This window comes from Pseudophryne corroboree, chromosome 5, assembly GCF_028390025.1.
Source record: "Pseudophryne corroboree isolate aPseCor3 chromosome 5, aPseCor3.hap2, whole genome shotgun sequence".
NCBI classification, from domain to species: domain Eukaryota; kingdom Metazoa; phylum Chordata; class Amphibia; order Anura; family Myobatrachidae; genus Pseudophryne; species Pseudophryne corroboree.
The window spans coordinates 503,697,740-503,716,162 of NC_086448.1; the positions used below are offsets into that span (position 1 = coordinate 503,697,740).

Genomic DNA, 18,423 nt, shown 5'->3' on the forward strand with positions numbered 1-18,423 from the left:
GAGGCAAGGGACGTTTTACAGCCCCTGACGGTGTTTGAGGCGCCTGGACAGGCACTAATTGAGTGTCCGGCCGCCTCATGTCGGCAAACGACTGCTTAAGCGAGTTGACGCTATCCCGTAATTCCACAAATAAAGGCATCCATTCTGGTGTCGACCCCCTAGGAGGTGACATCCTCATATTTGGCAATTGCTCCGCCTCCACACCAATAACGTCCTCATACATGTCGACACACACGTACCGACACACAGCAGACACACAGGGAATGCTCTATACGAAGACAGGACCCACTAGCCCTTTGGGGAGACAGAGGGAGAGTCTGCCAGCACACACCAAAAAGCGCTATATATGACAGGGATAGCCTTATGATTAAGTGCTCCCTTATAGCTGCTTTTATATTAATATATTGCCATTTATTTTGCCCCCCCTCTCTGTTATACCCTGTTTCTGTAGTGCAGTGCAGGGGAGAGACCTGGGAGCCTTCCTGACCAGCGGAGCTGTGACAGAAAATGGCGCCGTGTGCTGAGGAGATAGGCCCCGCCCCTTTTTCGGCGGGCTCGTCTCCCGCTATTTAGTACATTTAGGCAGGGGTAAATATCTCCATATAGCCTCTGGGGCTATATGTGAGGTATTTTTAGCCTTTTTAAAGGTTTTCATTTGCCTCCCAGGGCGCCCCCCCCCCAGCGCCCTGCACCCTCAGTGACTGCCGTGTGAAGTGTGCTGAGAGGAAAATGGCGCACAGCTGCAGTGCTGTGCGCTACCTTAAGAAGACTGCAGGAGTCTTCAGCCGCCGATTCTGGACCTCTTCTTGCTTCAGCATCTGTGAGGGGGCCGGCGGCGTGGCTCCGGTGACCATCCAGGCTGTACCTGTGATCGTCCCTCTGGAGCTTCATGTCCAGTAGCCAAGAAGCCAATCCATCCTGCACGCAGGTGAGTTCACTTCTTCTCCCCTCTGTCCCTCGTTGCAGTGATCCTGTTGCCAGCAGGAATCACTGTAAAATAAAAAACCTAAGCTAAACTCTCTAAGCAGCTCTTTATGAGAGCCACCTAGAATTGCACCCTTCTCGGCCGGGCACAAAAATCTAACTGGAGTCTGGAGGAGGGTCATAGGGGGAGGAGCCAGTACACACCACCTGACCTGTAAAAGCTTTACTTTTGTGCCCTGTCTCCTGCGGAGCCGCTATTCCCCATGGTCCTTTCAGGAACCCCAGCATCCACTTAGGACGATAGAGAAAATGCACCACAACTGCGCCGCCTCCCCCCCCCTTCGATTAGCTCCCCGTTACTTGAGAGGAGCCGTGGAGGTCCAAGGCCAGCGTCTCCTTCAGCCGCGTGTGGAGGAGAAAAATGGCGCTGTGAGCCGCGCGGCTAAGCTCCGCCCCTTCCCGGCGCGCTTCAGCCCGCCGGATTTGAAAGTTTGAAAATGCCGGCGGGGGTCTGCGAAACGGTGCCGAGGCACCGAAAAGGCTTCTGCCGGCTCCCGGACCCCAGTAACATGCTGCCAAGGGTGCCTCCCCCCCAGTGCCCTGCACCCTGTGAGTGCCATCAGTGATAGTGTGTGGGAGCATGGAGCGCAGCGTTACCGCTGCGCTGTACCTGGTTACTGAAGTCTTCTGCCGTCCTGAAGTCTTCTGTCCTTCTCATACTCACCCGACTTCTTTCTTCTGGCTTCAGTGAGGGGGGTGACGGCGTGGCTCCGGGAACAAGCAGCTAGGTGCACCAAGTGATCGAACCCTCTGGAGCTAATGGTGTCCAGTAGCCGAGAAGCAGAGCGCTTAAACTAAGAAGTAGGTCTGCCTCTCTCCCCTCACTCCCACGCTGCAGGGAGCCTGTAGCCAGCAGGTCTCCCTGAAAATAAAAAACCTAACAAAAGTCTTTTCCAGAGAAACTCAGGAGAACTCCCCTAGTGAGTGTCCAGTCAGTCCTGGGCACAAAGTCTAACTGAGGTCTGGAGGAGGGGCATAGAGGGAGGAGCCAGTTCACACCCAGTTTAAGTCATTTCAGTGTGCCCAATCTCCTGGTGATCCCGTCTATACCCCATGGTCCTTTTGGAGTCCCCAGCATCCTCTAGGACGTAAGAGAAACTTTGCTGTTGCGATCAGGTCTGAATTAGGCCCCAAGTTTTGGAACATGTGCAAAAGGACTGGATTCAAACTGCTGGTATAGGGCTGTATTCAATAACTGTCGGAAGCTGCCGTCTTGCCGGAAAGACGGTCGCTTCCGAAAGAAATAGGTCGGAAGGGGTTCCGACATATTTAATAGGGGCTGATTTTTTCCAACAAGTCTGGAATTCCCGACTTGTCGGAAAAAACATGAATCAGCAGAATAGCCGCAGATCCACGTGCTTCTGTCGGAAATGGGGCCAAATATGACAGGTTTTGGCCCCCTTTCCGACAAACTCAATCCGACTTTGAAAACAAGTTGGATTGAGGTGAGGAGACAAGAGGTGCTGCGGGTGGCTGGGGGAGCTGAGATCGACGGCCGGCGGGGGGAGGCGCTGCAGAGAGAGAGGTGCCTGACTGTCCCCCGGCTAGGCACCTCTCACCCTGCAGCGCCTCCCCCGCTGCTGCTGATATGTCCCCCTGCAGCCAGCTCCTCCTGCCAGCCGCCGATCTCTGCTCCCCCCCGCCGCCCGCAGGCACCTCTCTCCCTGCAGCGCCTCCCCAGACATGTTCCCCCACATCCGGCTGCCGATCATTGCTCCCCCCGCCGCCATCCCACTCACGGCCGCTGCCATCTGCACCTCTGGCCGCTGCTGTCAGCAGCAGGACAGGATCCTGTGTACGGCTAAATCTGACAGTCGGATTTGGCCGTCCATTGAATAGGGGTTGTCGGATCCATTCCGACAACTGCATGTCGGAATGGATCCGACTCTTATTGAATATACCCCTAAACCAGTATAGTTCTATAAAACACGGTACAAGTGAAGGCTTGGTAGATTATGTTGGGCAGCCGTCACTCCCATTGTATTCTAATGTTTGAACTTTATTGGCCACAATATATTTGTTATAGAATTGTAAGCAAACAAACCAAAATATTAGACAATAAAACAAAATGTTTTTTTATCCATATACACGTGGGGCAAAGTATTTTAGCAGGATTCAGTGTAATTATTTACTGTCACAATACTCAGAATTAACTTAATTAAACTTTTTAAGAAAAGTCAAATTGTTTTTAGGTAAAGAGTTTCATTTTAACATAATAAAGCTGAATAACTTAAAACATTTAGTGGTTAATTCAATTGGGGTTTTTTTGAGCGCCCTACACCAGAAAGAGCAATTCTCTTGTTGCAAGAATAGGGGCGAGAATAAATGCCCATTATACTGTATGTTTAACATCAAGGATGATCTTACACGGTCTGGTTTACCTGTTGCAATTTGTTGAAACGATGGATCTCATCCACAAATAGGATAGTTTTTCTCTTGAAAAGTTTCAGCTCATTTTGGGCTTGCTTGATGTACTCACGCACGTCATTAGTGGAGGCACTTGTGGCTGACAACGTCACAAAGCGAGTACTGTTTTTGTTGGTATTCTTGGCAATTATGTGGGCAAGTGTCGTCTGAAAAGTAAAAGAATTGTTTTTTTTTTTTATGTATTTTCTCTTGTCTCCAGCATTTACCCCTCTCTCTTTCGCTCCAATTCCCCCTCTGTCCCCAACATTTACTACCCCCCATTTTTCACTGTTTCCAATCTCAGCACTTCTGCCTCTTCTAATGTCTCTGTCTTCACACAATCATTCTCTCCCATGCATCTCTGACAATCATGGAAGAGGTCAGACAAAGGGGGTATCCAATTACCTGTGGTCAATGACCGCTGGAAATTGTACTTACGGGAGCTATCCTATTAGCCCTGATGTGGCGGGCTCCTGCCCTCGATGCCGTCACTTATCCCCAATAAGCGGGCTGCTGGAGCCGCGGTAACACATGGGATCAGGGACTTCTCCCTAATCCCATGTGTTTTCGCGCGATTACGGGTCCGTTTTTGCCCAGTGAAAATGGCCTGTGATAGGATACCACGATAATGACCAATGGTCATTTATCACGATATCCGCCCATTTTCACCCACCGAAAAAGGGATGGGGATAACTGTACCCCCCCCCCCCCCCTCCCAAAAAAAAATTGTCATTACAGGTGGAGACGTATTAAGCCTCAGAGAGAGACAAAGTGGAGAAAATGCCGAAAGCAACCAATTACAGTTTGAAGCTATGGGCAACTTCTCCACTATATCTCTCTCCACTTTATTTTTGTCCAAGGATTAGTACATCTGTGCCCAAGTCTAGTCTACCCTGCAGACACAACACTCATTTTCCATAATCACTGAATATCAAACTTTACACATTTTGGGATCTTAACTTTAAAAAAATATTCTTAACAGTATCTAGTACAGAATCAAACATACCATAATAACAGGGATTATACTAACCCTCTGTGAATGCTACCAGGAATCTTATGCCCCTTTCACATCGCACAAATAACCCGGTATCGACACGGCATATTGCAGTGTCGAAACGGGTCAGTGTGCGATATGAAAGCTCCTTTGGTGAATTAGCGGGTCGCCTGACCCGGTAATTCAACCCGGTAAAAAAGAAGGGTTATTACCGTGTTGAATACCGGGTCAGGCGCAGTGTGAATGGGAGCCGTTCCGATGCGACACGGCTCCCATTCACAGCATAGGCAGAGGCGGCGCAGGAGCTGAGCTCATCTCCCGGCGCCGCCTCCACCCCCGCCCCTGCTGCTGTTGCGCCCCCCGCTGCTATGGCAACCGACCCGGTATATTGCCGGGTCGGAAAGCCATCAAAGGAGCGCAAATGCCGGATCCCACCCGGTAAGGACACGTTTCTCTTACCGGGTGGGATCCGGCATTTGCGATCTGAAACCAGCATTAGTGAGCTGTTCAAGTTCACTACCCATCATATTTTCATTTCCCAATACAGGCCTGGCCAACCAGTGGCTCTCCAGCTGTTGTGAAACTGTAAGTAAGTGGTACTTTCCAAAGCAACTCAAATGGCTGCTAAAGATCTGGATCTCCCTCATCATACTCTAGCTGTGTGCTTCTGGATTCTTCACACTAATGGTTGCGTGTCACATATACTGACCGCTGTTACATTGGATTAAAGCTTTTCTACCAAGTCTAATCATTGCACAAGTGGGCATCTTTAGGGTATTGAACACTATACTTCTAGACTATAAAGACCTTACCTTGTAAAGACAAACTATTTTTATGTTGTACATTTGACAGCCCTCTAGCTTCAATAATTTCCCACCCCCTTACACCTGTTTTGTTGCCCAACACATCATCTCCCCTCCACCCAGAAATTGCAGTAACCACCACACTGTGCAGTAGAGAAAACATTTCAGGGTGAACAAAGAACAGGAGTACAATGCAAATGGCCACTGGCACAGAGCAGTAGCAGCAACCTTTAAAAGTTACCTTTTTTTTACCAAATATATACCAGATATGAAGAAAATTGATTGATCTGAGAGCTAGCTTTGAGACACAGTAATAGAAAAATATGAATACGCTATTAAAGGTGGTGAAAGGCTATTAAACCTATTTCACATAAATGGAAAAAAAGCAAGAAAGAGAGTCATTTAGGTCCCATAGACCCACCACTGTACAAAATGAAATATTATGTATGTTAAACACAATAAAAACATATAGGAACGGATTATGCTGTCAAAAAACTTGGCTGTATAAGACAAAATACAATATCAAAGCACACGCTGTGCCATAAACACTAGTAGAATATCAGAGACGCTGCCAGATAATGTCTCACACTTCTGTCTGCTGTCTTTCAAACTTCTTACAGAGTAAGAACATAAAATAACCTTACAATCCACCTTAAGGCAGCAGTGAATACAAATCTGAAAAAAAGAAAACATTTTTGAAGGAGCAAATTATCTTTGTTTTGTCAACAAGCCACCATAAAATGCCACATCGCACCATGACACCCTAAACTTAAGTCTTTCTAATGATTTCAAGATGGGAAATAAATTCAATGTATTAGTACTTATCATAGGAATATTTATTTAATGTGTACATGTTTATAAACCCTGTTTAAAACTTCATTATTATATTAATTGTTCCCTGAATGCTACACTGTCAGGGCAATAAAAAAATAATTAAATTAGTCATACTTCTTACTGTACTAATTCATGTTTGATAGTGACCCAAGGCTTTTTCTCCTACCTAGTTGGTTTCCGCATGAGAAACAAATGCCTGAATTACCCATGTATCATGCACAAATCCCTTTGGGAGACACAATTTTAAGTGACTCAAACTATTTAGCCCTATCAACAAAAAAATAGCTAATAGCAAAAACAACCATTGGGAGGAAACGGTCAGCAAATACCAAACAACTATATGTCTGAAAAGTCACTGCTAGTGCCAAACTTTTATGGTAATTATTACTTTTTAACAGTGTAACCCCTACCATGGTTTATACATTTTATTAAAAACAAAAGAAATAATGATGGCTATAAAAATATTATTATTACAGTATAAAAGTACCAGTCTGGAAATGAAACCATCATGCACCAGCTTCCTCTACCTCTACAGAGCTATCTCCATTGGTGGACGGGGTACCTAGATGTTTAGCTTTACTACATAGCTGCCAACCTAAGTCAGGCAGTAGCCTGGTTTGCGGGACTGCAGGCCCCACAATGGATTGCTCTGGAGGCCTCCTGCAATGTCTCCTCCCTGGCCTCAGTTGTTGGTGTGCTTGCTCTTATCATATACTCCTTAGTACAGTTCCACCCTGATATTGCTTTTTCCTGTTTCATATGGGGATATTGTAAAACCTATAACTGGACTACTACCTACCCCTCCCCTATTACTCCTTTCCGGCACAACCTGGAGTTCCTTCCTGCCATTGTTTGCCCTTCTTTTGTCCGTGGATTAAGAAAGGTGTTAGGGTGGTAGTCCTTCACACTGGCCAATGCACACCCCTGGGTACCTTACACAAAAAAATTTGACAACCAATCTTTCAGCCCATTTGCACATCTTCAGATGAGATTATTGAATCCCTTCCTAGTTCTGTCATCACTAGGCACTTGTCCTTTCTTAAAATTTATGTCTCCAAGAGTTGGGAGTTTTTAAAATATCACGGAATAAAATTGAAAATGTATTAATATTGTCATAGATCAGACACACAATACACTGAGAATCACTACACATTATTGCTTGTGTGTTGTATTTTCCATACGAGCACGAAAAATAAGGAAGATCATACTGGGACTAAGGGCCAAAAAAAACTAATCTTTTTAGATAAGTATATTTAAGTATTTTTGGTCAGCCACTCCCTCCACCTTCTAAAACACCAGTGGCGCCATCTTCACACTCCCTATACTCCATTCCATTATCTCTACTCTCTATGATCTTTTGTTCATCACTAAAACAACCCAATACAAAAAAACAATGACATACCACGGGGCGCAGATCTGGGTTGTCCACCGGAAAAGAACACTTGGGCCACAATAAGGGCAAAGGTCTCAAAACCATCTATCTTCTCGTTAGTAAAAGATAATGCGTATAAGATTTACTACAGGTGATACCTTGTTCCTACTAGACTGAAGAAAATATGGTTCTGCTTCAGATTTGTGCTGGAGAGGTTGTGACCATAGGTTTCTTTCCACCATATCTGGTGGGCTTGGGAAGAGGTTGCTCACCATATTAGTGTTGTGTTACAGGTGATGATCCCCATAATCCCCTTGTTCTTTTCTCGTTGATTGCCAATTGAATTGTTGGAAAAACATGATAATCTATCTCGAAAATCCTTAAAGCTACTCAATGTCTGATTGCCAGCCATTAGTAACATCAGGGACCCTTTTCTGGCTCACATCTGCTGAATAATATCTGGCATGGAGAAAATATTGGCTTACCTACTTGTAGCTAGGGAGACTTTCCAACGAATTCTCCAATTAGCTTTTTTACTTTAGCCCCCTCTAGCCCAAGTATAGTTTTTGGGCTATCTAATTTGGTTGCCCGAAAAGAACAAAACAGTATCTCCTAAAAACACACACAGTGATACCCGTGTTTAATCGAGACAAACAGCCCCTTTTTCATCCAAAAACTGGTCTGTTTTCGTGGATTTGCTTCTCCAGTCTAAGGCATAATCCCGACAAGCCGTGGTTTGCGCCGGCCTATCAGGAATAACTGAATGGGGGGGGATCAATAAGTCATGAGAAAACATTGTGGCTAATTGAATTTCCCCACTTAAAATGACAATCAGAGCAGCTTACTGATTATTAAAAAAAGAAAATGCATTAACAGATGTGTTCAGCAAGTAATAACAATGCAGTGAAAAAAAATAGGATTTTAATTACCTACCAATATATTCCTTTTCTCGTAGTCCTTAAAGGATACTGGGGTTCCATTTAGTACCATGGGTATAGACGGGTCCTCTAGGAGCCATGGGCACTTTAAGAGTTTAATAGTGTGGGCTGGCTCCGCACTCTATGCCCCTCCTACCAGACTCAGGTCTAGAAACTGTGTCCGAGGAGACGGACATACTTCGAAAGAAGGAAACACACAGACAGTGGTGAGATTCAAACAAGCACACACATAACCAAAGGAAAGTTATGCTAACCAAACATGTAGCATGAACAGCAACAGCTGAACTAATACCTAACCAAGTAACTATGCAGGAAAAACACGAAGCACTGGGCGGGCGCCCAGTATCCTCTACTGACTACGAGAAAAGGATTTACCAATAGGTAATTAAAATCCAATTTTCTCTTACGTCCTAGAGGATACTGGGGTTCCATTTAGTACCATGGGGATGTACCAAAGCTCCCAACACGGGAGGGAGAGTGCAGAGGTTCCTGCAGAACTGGTTGACCAAACTTTAGGTCCTCAGAGGCCAAAGTATCAAACTTGTAGAACTTAGCAAACGTGTTCGAACCAGACCAAGTAGCCACTCGGCAAAGCTGAAGAGCTGAGATCCCCCGGGCAGCCGCCCAGGAAGAATCCACGGAACGAGTAGAGTGGGCCTGTACAGATCTTGGAAGCGACAATCCTGCCGTGGAATAAGCATGCTGGATAGTTAGCCTGATCCAGCGAGCAAATGTCTGCTTTGAAGCAGGACACCCAATCTTGTTGGGATTGTAAAGCCCAAACAGCGCGTCCGATTTCCTGTGGCGAGCTGTCCGCTTCACATATACCTTCAAGGCCCTCACAACATCCAAGGACTTCGAATTAGCCGAGGTGTCAGTAGCCACTGGCACAACAATAGGTTGGTTGATATGAAAAGCTGACACAACCTTAGGAAGAAACTGCTGATGCGTTCTGAGCTCAGCTCTATCCTCATGGAAAATTAAGTAGGGGCTCTTGTGAGACAACGCCCCCAACTCTGGCACACATCTGGCTGATGCCAAGGCCAACAGTGTGACAGCCTTCCACGAAAAAAACTTTACATCTACCTCCTGTAAAGGCTCAACCCAATTCGACTGCAGGAACTGCAACACCACGTTAAGATCCCAAGGAGCCGTAGGAGGCACAAATGGCGGTTGGATGTGCAGAACCCCCTTCAAGAAAGTCTGAACCTCAGGAGGAGCAGCCAATTGTTTCTAGAATAAAATGGACAAGGCTGAAATCTGGACCTTTATGGAGCCCAGGCGTAGGCCCACATCCACACCTGCTTGTAGAAAGAGGAGGAAACATCCTAGTTGAAACTCCACCGCAGGAAACTTCTTGGCCTCACACCTAGATACATATTTTTTCCAAATACGATGGTAATGCTTAGACGTTACTCCCTTCCTAGCTTGGATCAGAGTAGGAATAACCCTGTTCGGAATCCCCTTCCAAGCTAAAATTTGACGCTCAACTTCCATTGCCGTCAAACGTAGCTGTGGTAAGTCTTGATAGACAAATGGTCCCCCTCCTGTAGAAGGTCCTCGTTAAGAGGAGGAGGCCTCAGATCCTTAATAAGTAATTCCAGAAGATCCGCGTACCAAGCCCTTCTTGGCCAGTCCGGAACAATGAGAATCGCCTGAACCCTTGTTCTCTTGATTATTTTGAGAATCCTTGGGATGCGTGGAAGTGGACGAAACACCTACACTGACTGGAGGCCCCACTCTCCTGAATGGAGATTGTGTTTGCTGAGGAAGTCTGCTTCCCAGTTGTCCACACCCAGAATGAAGATTGCCGACAGCGCCAATGCGTGTCTTTCAGCCCAGAGAAGAATTCTTGTTACCTCTGACACAGTGGCGGTTCTTGCCACGGGCAAGCGGTACTTTTGCCCGGGGCGCCGCCTTCCGGAGGGCGCCGGCGCCATCCGGAGGGCGCCGCACCAGGGCAAGATCCGCCACTGTGCCCCCCGTAGTGCCCCCCCCCCCGCTTTGAAGGGAACCAGACGCGTAGCGTCTAGTTTCCCTTCATGGAGAGGACCTTAGTTGTGCGGTGCGCGATGACGTCATCGCGCACCGCACAGCAAAGGTCCTCTCCATGAAGGGAAACTAGACGCTACGGTCTAGTTTCCCTTCGTCTAGAGGACCTTTGCTGTGCGATGCGCGATGACGTCATCGCGCACCGCACAGCATAGTGGCACAGACACTAGGGGTCATAATTGACCTCTAGTGTCTATGCTGTTCTATGGGAGAGACGTAATAACGTCTCTCCCATAGATCGAAGAGAACAGAAGAGAGGAGGAGAGGAGAAGAGCGGCGCCGCCGGCGGAGGGGGTCTGGATCAGGAACGGGGATGGTAAGTATACTTTTTATTTATTTTTATTTTTTCTTTCAGCGCGCTGACCACGCCCCCAATCGAAGCCACGCCCCCCCATATTTTGCCCGGGGCGCCACAAATCATAGAACCGGCCCTGCTCTGACATTAAAGCTCTGCTTTCCATTCCGCCTTGGCGGTTTATGTAGGACACCGCAGTTACATTGTCCGACTGAACCTGAATGGCTTGATCTTGCAGATGTGCTGCTTGTAGAAGGGCATTGTATATGGCCCTTAGTTCCAGAATGTTTATTGGAAGGATGGCTTCCTGACTTGACCACTTTTCTTGGAAGTTTTCCCCCCGGGTGACTGCTCCCTAACCTCAGAGGCTTGCATTTGTGGTAAGAAGAATCCAATTTTGAATCCCGAAACTGCGGCCTTCGATCAAGTGAGAAGTCTGCAGCCACCAGAGAAGCAAAATTCTGGCTTTCGGCGACAGGAGTATCCGTTGGTGCATGTGAAGATGTGATCCGGACCAATTGTCCAAGAGATCCAGCTGGAAGAATCTTGCATGAAATCTTCCATACTGCAGTGCCTCGTAAGAGGCTACCATCTTCCCCAGAAGGCGAATACACTAATGAACCGATATCCGGGCTGGCTTCAGGACATCCCGGACCATTGACTGGATCACCAACGCTTTTTCCAATGGAAGAAAAACCCTCTGTACTTCCGTGTCGAGTATCATCCCCAAGAAGGGAAGTCTCCTTGTCGGTTCCAAATGTGATTTTGGAAGATTCAGAATCCATCCATGATCCTGAAGTAGTTGAGTTGAGAAAGCAATACTCTGCAACAACCTCTCCCTGGAAGATGCCTTTATCAGTAGATCGTCCAGGCATGGAATTATGTTCACTCCCTGCTTGCGGAGGAGGAGCATCATCTCTGCCATGACCTTGGTGAAAACCCTCGGTGCTGTGGAGAGTTCAAATAGCAGTGCCTGGAACTGATAGTGACAGTCCTGTATTGCAAACCTTAGGCCTGGTGAGGTGGCCAGATTGGAATGTGAAGGTACGCATCCTTGATATCCAGAGATACCAGAAATTCACCATCTTCTAGACCTGAGATTACTGCTCTCAGAGACTCCATCTTGAACTTGAATACCCGCAAGTAGGCGTTCAAGGATTTTAGGTTTAATATTGGCCTTACCGAACCGTCCGGTTTCGGTACCACGAACAGGCTGGAGTAATAACCCTTGTTCTGTAGTTGAGGTGGAACTGGAACAATAACCTGTGTCAGAACCAATTTTTGAATAGCCTCCTGCAGGATCGTACTGTCTTCCTGAGAAGCTGGTAAGCCTGATTTGAAGAATGTGTGAGGTGGGAGTTCTTGAAATTCCAGTCTGTACCCCTGGGCAATAATATCTTTGACCCAGGGGTCTAGGCATGATATCGCCAGATGTGACTGAAATCTTTTAATCTTGCTCCCACCTGCCTGACTCTCAGGCAGTGTGGTCCACCGTCATGCCGAAGGTTTTTAGGAAGCAGAACCTGAGGTCTGTTCCTGGGCACCTGCCGCTGCAGGTTTTCTGGATTTCCTTCAACCTCCTCTAAAGGAAGTGGAGGGATACTTTGGATTTGTTTTTAAACTTTGCGGTCCGAAAGGACTGCAGTGTAGGTGCAGGATATGTTTTCCTAGCCGGTGGAGCTGCGGAAGGAAGATATGTTGACTTACCCGCAGTTGCCTTGGAGATGCACGTATTCAGGGTGTCCCCAAACAGGGCCTCACCTGTGAAGGGCAGGCTCTCCACGCTTCTCCTGGAGTCTGCATCCGCAGTCTATTGGCGTAGCCACAGTCCTCTGCGTGCCAAAACTGCCATAGCTGTAACCCGTGCGTTAAGCAGGCCAATTTCCTTCATGGCCTCCACCATTAAGTTTGCAGAATCCTGTATGTGACGCAAAAGCAAGTCAATTTCACTCCTATTCATGGAATCTAAATCATCAATTAAGGTACCTGACCACTTTACAAGGGCCCTAGAGATCCACGCACAAGCAATAGTGGGTCTCTGGGCCATGCCTGCAGCTGTGTACAGTGATTTGAGCGTAGTCTCAATTTTGCAGTCAGCCGTATCCTTTAAGGAGGCTGCGCCAGGGTCAGGTAGAACAACCTTTTTTGATAATCTAGACAAAGAGGCATCCACAATCGGTGGGTTTTCCCACTTCTTCCTATCCTCCTGAGGGAAAGGGAAGGAAATGAGTAACCTTTTAGGGATCTGGAATTTTTTCTCTGGATTTTCCCAGGTTCCTTCACATAAGGAGTTTAACTCCTTTTATGCAGGGAAAGTAACCGAGGATTTCTTTCTTACATTAAAATAAGATTCCTCATCTTCAACAGGTACCTTCTCTGTGATTTGCAATACATCCCTAATGGCATCATTCATAGCTTGCACCCCTTGGGCCAGAGCTGCGTCACCCCCCCCCCCCCCCAGATCCACCTCACCGTCCCCTGTATCTGAGGCATCATCATCAGTGTCAGCCTGCAATATCTGGGCCAGTGTACACTTTTATGGATACGTTGGTGGGGTGAGAGGCGCAGTTGTAAAGGCTGAATTTTTTATTTAGCAGATCCTCCACAGATTTTCTTAAAAACTGCGTCTCCTCAGTATGGGATAATTTGGTTAAAATATTTGAAATCATCCCCCTTATGGAGTCCACCCAAGGGGGTTCGGACCCAGAAGCCTGAGAATGTGTACTGTTCTGAGTACATTGTATAAACTCTCCAGGTGAAGAGAAACACTCCACTGTACAAGACACACAGTCCTTTGACATGGTAATGTGAGATATATGCACACATACACAGGAAAATGCAAACACAATTTCCCACAGAGTCCTTCAGAGAGCCACAGAGTATGAGGAAACCAGCCACACAGCGCCTAATATAGCTCATATAGTAATAAAAGCCAGGCGCAGACGAACTATCCTTAATAGGGTAGGCAGTACTATTTACTTGCTCCCCCCCTCTATAACCCCCTGGTACCGCAGAGGCATGCTGAAGTTGTTTGGAGGGGCAGCGCTTCCATGTCAGCGTTCTGTAATAGAGATCTGCAGGGAGAAAATGGTGCTGATGAGCTGCTGGGTCCGCTCTGAGTGAAGCCCCCCTGTAATGGCGTGCGGCTACCCACACTTTCTTTATACTGACCTGAGGTGATTTATGTCTGACAGCGGGTTAGAACCCTGTCAGACCTTGTATTCCAGTGTAGGGTTCAGCGATGGCTCAGCGCGCCCCTCAGCAGCGGCCACATACACATACATATGCTGTCTGAGCCTCCTGGAGCGCAGCCTGCATACAGAGTGCCTACCCTTGTGCCACCATACCCGCCGGCGACCCACTAACCGGGACGCCGGCGACCCACTAACCGGGACGCCGGCGCTGTGCTCACCACTCTTCATCTCTTCCACCACTCTTCATATCTTCTGGCTCTGTTAGGGGTGGCGGCGTGCTGCAGGAGGGTACGCTCGCCGTGGGGGGGGCTTGCGAATGACTCCCTCAGGAGCTCAGTGTCCTGTCAGCAGAGCAACGTGACCATTAACTCTTTAGGAAGTTGGCCCGTTCTCCCCCCTAAGTCCCACGAAGCAGGCAGACTATTGCCAAACAGCCTCCTGTAAAATAAACTCAAAAAAATAAAACTAATTAAACTCCCCAGGAGATCCCCTAGCACATTTTCTGGTAGGAGGGGCATAGAGGGAGGAGCCAGCCCACACTATTAAACTCTTAAAGTGCCCATGGCTCCTAGTGGACCAGTCTATACACCATGATACTAAATGGAACCCCAGTATCCTCTAGGACGTAAGACAAAAATATATACTGCATCTAACATGCTGTAACAGTGCATATGGAGGGGTAAATAAACACAAGTTTAAATTTAGAAATTGTGAAAGTTTATGGATAACAATACAATAGCAGTTACAACCTGATGACCTATTCAGATATACTTTTCTTGCAGCATCAGTAATACAGCATATAGTTTTACTGTGAGATACTGTAATATGAATCCTAAATTAGTACAGGTTAGGTCTCCCATATCCAAAATACGGAATTTTTTTGAGCGTGACTGAGGTGGTGACACAAAATGGAAAAAAGATGTTAGAGTTCCAAGGAGCAATAATCCCTTTTGCAGCCACCTGTAAAAAAGGATCACCAAATCCTATACAGAAGCAAATAAAGCAATACAAAACAGGTCTGGCGCTCAGTTCAGTTTCAGAAATTGAACTAAACACCATACGTGTATTGTACTGAGATAGTGACACCTTTGCTTTCTGATGGTTCATTGTACATAAACTTTGTTTCATGCATAAAATTATTAAAAATCTGATGTATAAAATTATCTACAGACTATGTGTATGTCTATAAGGTGTATATGAAACATAAATGCATTCTGTGTTTAGACTAGGTTCCCACCCCCAAGATCTCTCATTATGGTATGCAAATATTCCACAATACAGAAAAATATGATAACCAAAATACTTCTGGTCCCAAACATTTTGAGTACTAGGTGATTCATCGCGCCCTACGGGCGCTCTTCACACCGTCGTAAGGGGCTACGCCCCCGTAATCTCTCCAGAAAAGTTAAGGTGTAGAATAGTAGTTGTATAGTTTGTATTGGTGGAATAGGAGGTTTGTTCGTGGATAGATGTAGTATGACAAAAGTGAATGTCATGGTGAATGGGGTTCAGGGTCTTGTGTGTGGGTGAACAGTGTCTGCAGGGGAGGGTGTATAGAATGTGGAAGGAAATGACATGTATAGTGAACATGGTTGCGTAAGTAAAGTATGTGGGTGTCAGGTGGCACATGGAAGACAGTGTATGTTGTGGTTGTGGGGAAGGTGGCCGTTGTACGGGGGTGCTGGGGAATGTGCGTGTGCGGCGTGCTGCGGGACTATGTGGATGTAGTGTGAGCGATGTTGGAGAGGGTGGTTTGTAGGCTAGGTGTGTGAACGGGGCGTAACACAGTGTGCAGGGTCGGCAGACAGTTTGTGTTGGGCTTGTGGGGAAAGTAGTCTGTGTGTGGGGGTGTTGGGGAGTGTGTGCGGGTGTGCTGCGGGACTCTGTGGGTGTGCCGTGGCTGTAGTGTGTCAGATGGTGGTGGTGCATGTATTAGTGGTGTGGGGAGGGGGTCCGGTGGCACACAGGGTGCAGGGATGAAAGGTAGTGTGTGTGGGGCTTGTGGGGAGGGTGTCCGCTGTGCGTGCGTGCGTGCGTGCTGGGGTCTGTATGCAAGTGTGGTGTGTGCGTAGTGCTGCGGGATTGTGTGGGCGCGGGCTGGCAGGGGGTTAAGCGGCTGTACAGAGTGTGCAGGGAGGGAAGACAGTGTTTGTGTGGAGGGTGGCCTGTGGTCGACCATGCTGGGGAATATGTGCGTCCGTGCTGCGGGCGGTGTGCTGCGGGACGATGTGGGCATAGTGCACAGGAGTCTGTGTGGGGCGGTGTTGAGGAGTGTGTGCGTCCGTGCTGTCGGTGGGCGTGCTGCGGGACTGTGTAGGGTTGCCATGGCTGAGGTGTGTGAGATATTAGGGGGGGTGAATGTAGCAGGGGCGTGGAGCGGGAGGCCGGCGTCTGTCCAGACTGTGGAGGGGGGAGGGGGGGGGGGGGGGGGGGGGAGTCCGGTGTGCGACCGTGCTGCGGGAGTGTGTGAGGTAATGAGGTAATTAGCGGGGTGAATGTAGCCGCGCCGTGTAGCCGCAGTCGGGCGGTGAGCAGACTGTGTGGGGGGGGGGGGGGGGGAGAGAAGAGAGGAGGAGAGGAGGGGAGAGAAGTCCGCTGTGCTGCGGGAGTGTGTGAGGTAATTAGCGGGGGGGGGGGCGGGGGGGAGAAGTCCGCTGTGCGGCCGGAGTGTGTGAGGTAATTACCGGGGGGGGGGGGAGTCCGTTGTGCGGCCGGAGTGTGTGAGGTAATTAGCGGGGCGGGGCGGGGGGGGAGGGAGGGAGAAGTCCGCCGGAGTGTGTGAGGTAATTAGCGGGGGAGGGAGAAGTCCGCTGTGCGGCCGGAGTATGTGAGGTAGCGTGTAGCGGCAGTCCGGCGTGTGTGTAGACTGTGCGGGGGGGAGAAGTCCGCTGTGCGGCCGCGGAGTGTGTGAGGTAATTAGTGGGGTGAATGTAGCCGCGGCGTGTAGAGGGATGCCGGCGGCTGTACACACTGCAGGGGGGGAAGAGAGTGTACCTTGGTCTTGTGGGGAGGGTGGCCTGTGGTCTGAGACGTGCTGCGTACCTGGTTGGAGATGGTGGTGGGATGACGTGTGTGCTGCTCAATTCTGGGCAGGAGCTGGTAACTCCACCCAGGCCTCTAACTCCGCCCAGCGTTAGAGGGCCAGGCACACACAAGGCAAATATATAGGAGATGGGAGACTCTGCCTGTATATCTTCTGCAGTTTTGTTCTCCAGCCTGAGAACAGATTGTTTCCCACTCTGCACTGTAAATAACCCAAACCAATTGAACCAACAAATGAACTTTGAAGATGAGAAACATTCCATGAATATTTGTAAACAGATCACCTCTTAAATTCTTTTAAAAAAATATATTCATAAACTTCTTAACAAAATAAATAAATAAATAATGCAGTGCTGTGAAGTTGGACAAATAGATTTGTACTGAAAGTCATGCATCATAGTGCTACTCTGTCAAATTGAGGAATGCCAATTGAAACACTAAAGGAAAAGGTCACAAACAGCCCCAGCTCTGCTTATTTCCGATCACCGTTTGGATATGCACACGAGATGAATGTCAAAACAACACAGGAGTTATATGTATGTGTTCAGGATGGAATTACGCTCAGCGCATGGAGTTTAAATGCGCCAAAATGCTGAAGTGATACCATCTGCATCACTCTGTTCTAATTTGATATCTTCCCTGTCCTCAGAACAGGCTCCACCACCTGTCATTATTTATTCTGGGTTATGTAGGACCCCCGGGTCCCTCCTCAACTGAGATCTCTCAACCTTAGAAATTATCTGATGAACCACAGGAATGTAAGAGTGCCTGGATTAGAGGCATGGACTGGGGGTGGACACATTTCAAGGAAAGTGCCAACAATACATAATCCTGTTTATCTGCTAAATGGAAAGTGACATTACTCTCACCAGGAAAGGCTTTATGAAAAAGGGAAATATTAACTAAAGATTTCACATGGTAAAAATGAACATTCATTAACCCAGCACTACAACATAATCTACTATGTAGTTTTCATACCGATATGACAGCTACGCTACAAAATGTTTCTCCTTATAAACAAGCTTTTTTTTTTTTTTTTTTTTTGTAGCCCAGAAGTGTATTCTAGTCTTTGGTAACATGTTAAATGAGAGATTTCAGAAATCACATGCAATAGGGCTTCAGGGTGCTATTTATCAAAACTTGGAGAGAGATAATATTGTGAGAGACAAAGTACTAACCAATCCGCTCCTAATTTACATGTTACAAGCTGTGTTTGAAAAATGACAGGAGCTGATTGATTGGTACTTTATCACAATTTTATCTCTTTAGAAGCTTTGATAAATACCCCCCTTAATGTAATGTAATCAAATATTGTTCTCATTGGTAGCAGAGTTAAATTGTTGTGTATGTAATTGTTTAGAATGCCTTAATACCAATGAGGGAATGCATCAGGAGTCTTCTCTTTTAAGTTGGACACAACCAAGAAAAATATTGTGATATTGTAGATGAAGGGAAAACAAATTCTAACCTTTCCATGAATACAAGAGAAGTTCTGTTTATTGAAAAGCA

At 47.3% G+C, this 18,423-nt stretch overlaps 2 protein-coding genes across 3 annotated transcripts in view; one reads left to right on the forward strand and one right to left on the reverse strand.

The window, feature by feature from the left end:
- The window catches only part of WRNIP1 (WRN helicase interacting protein 1), a 203,635-nt gene that overhangs the window by 179,164 nt on the left and 6,048 nt on the right, over nt 1-18,423 (reverse strand). For both annotated transcript variants that reach the window (XM_063923048.1, XM_063923047.1), the window contains one exon: nt 3,366-3,557. In XM_063923048.1, coding sequence (XP_063779118.1) covers nt 3,366-3,557 — 192 coding nt within the window. The remainder of the gene's footprint in view (nt 1-3,365; nt 3,558-18,423) is intronic.
- MYLK4 (myosin light chain kinase family member 4) overlaps nt 1-18,423 on the forward strand; it is a 265,505-nt gene that overhangs the window by 11,940 nt on the left and 235,142 nt on the right. The window lies entirely within an intron of this gene.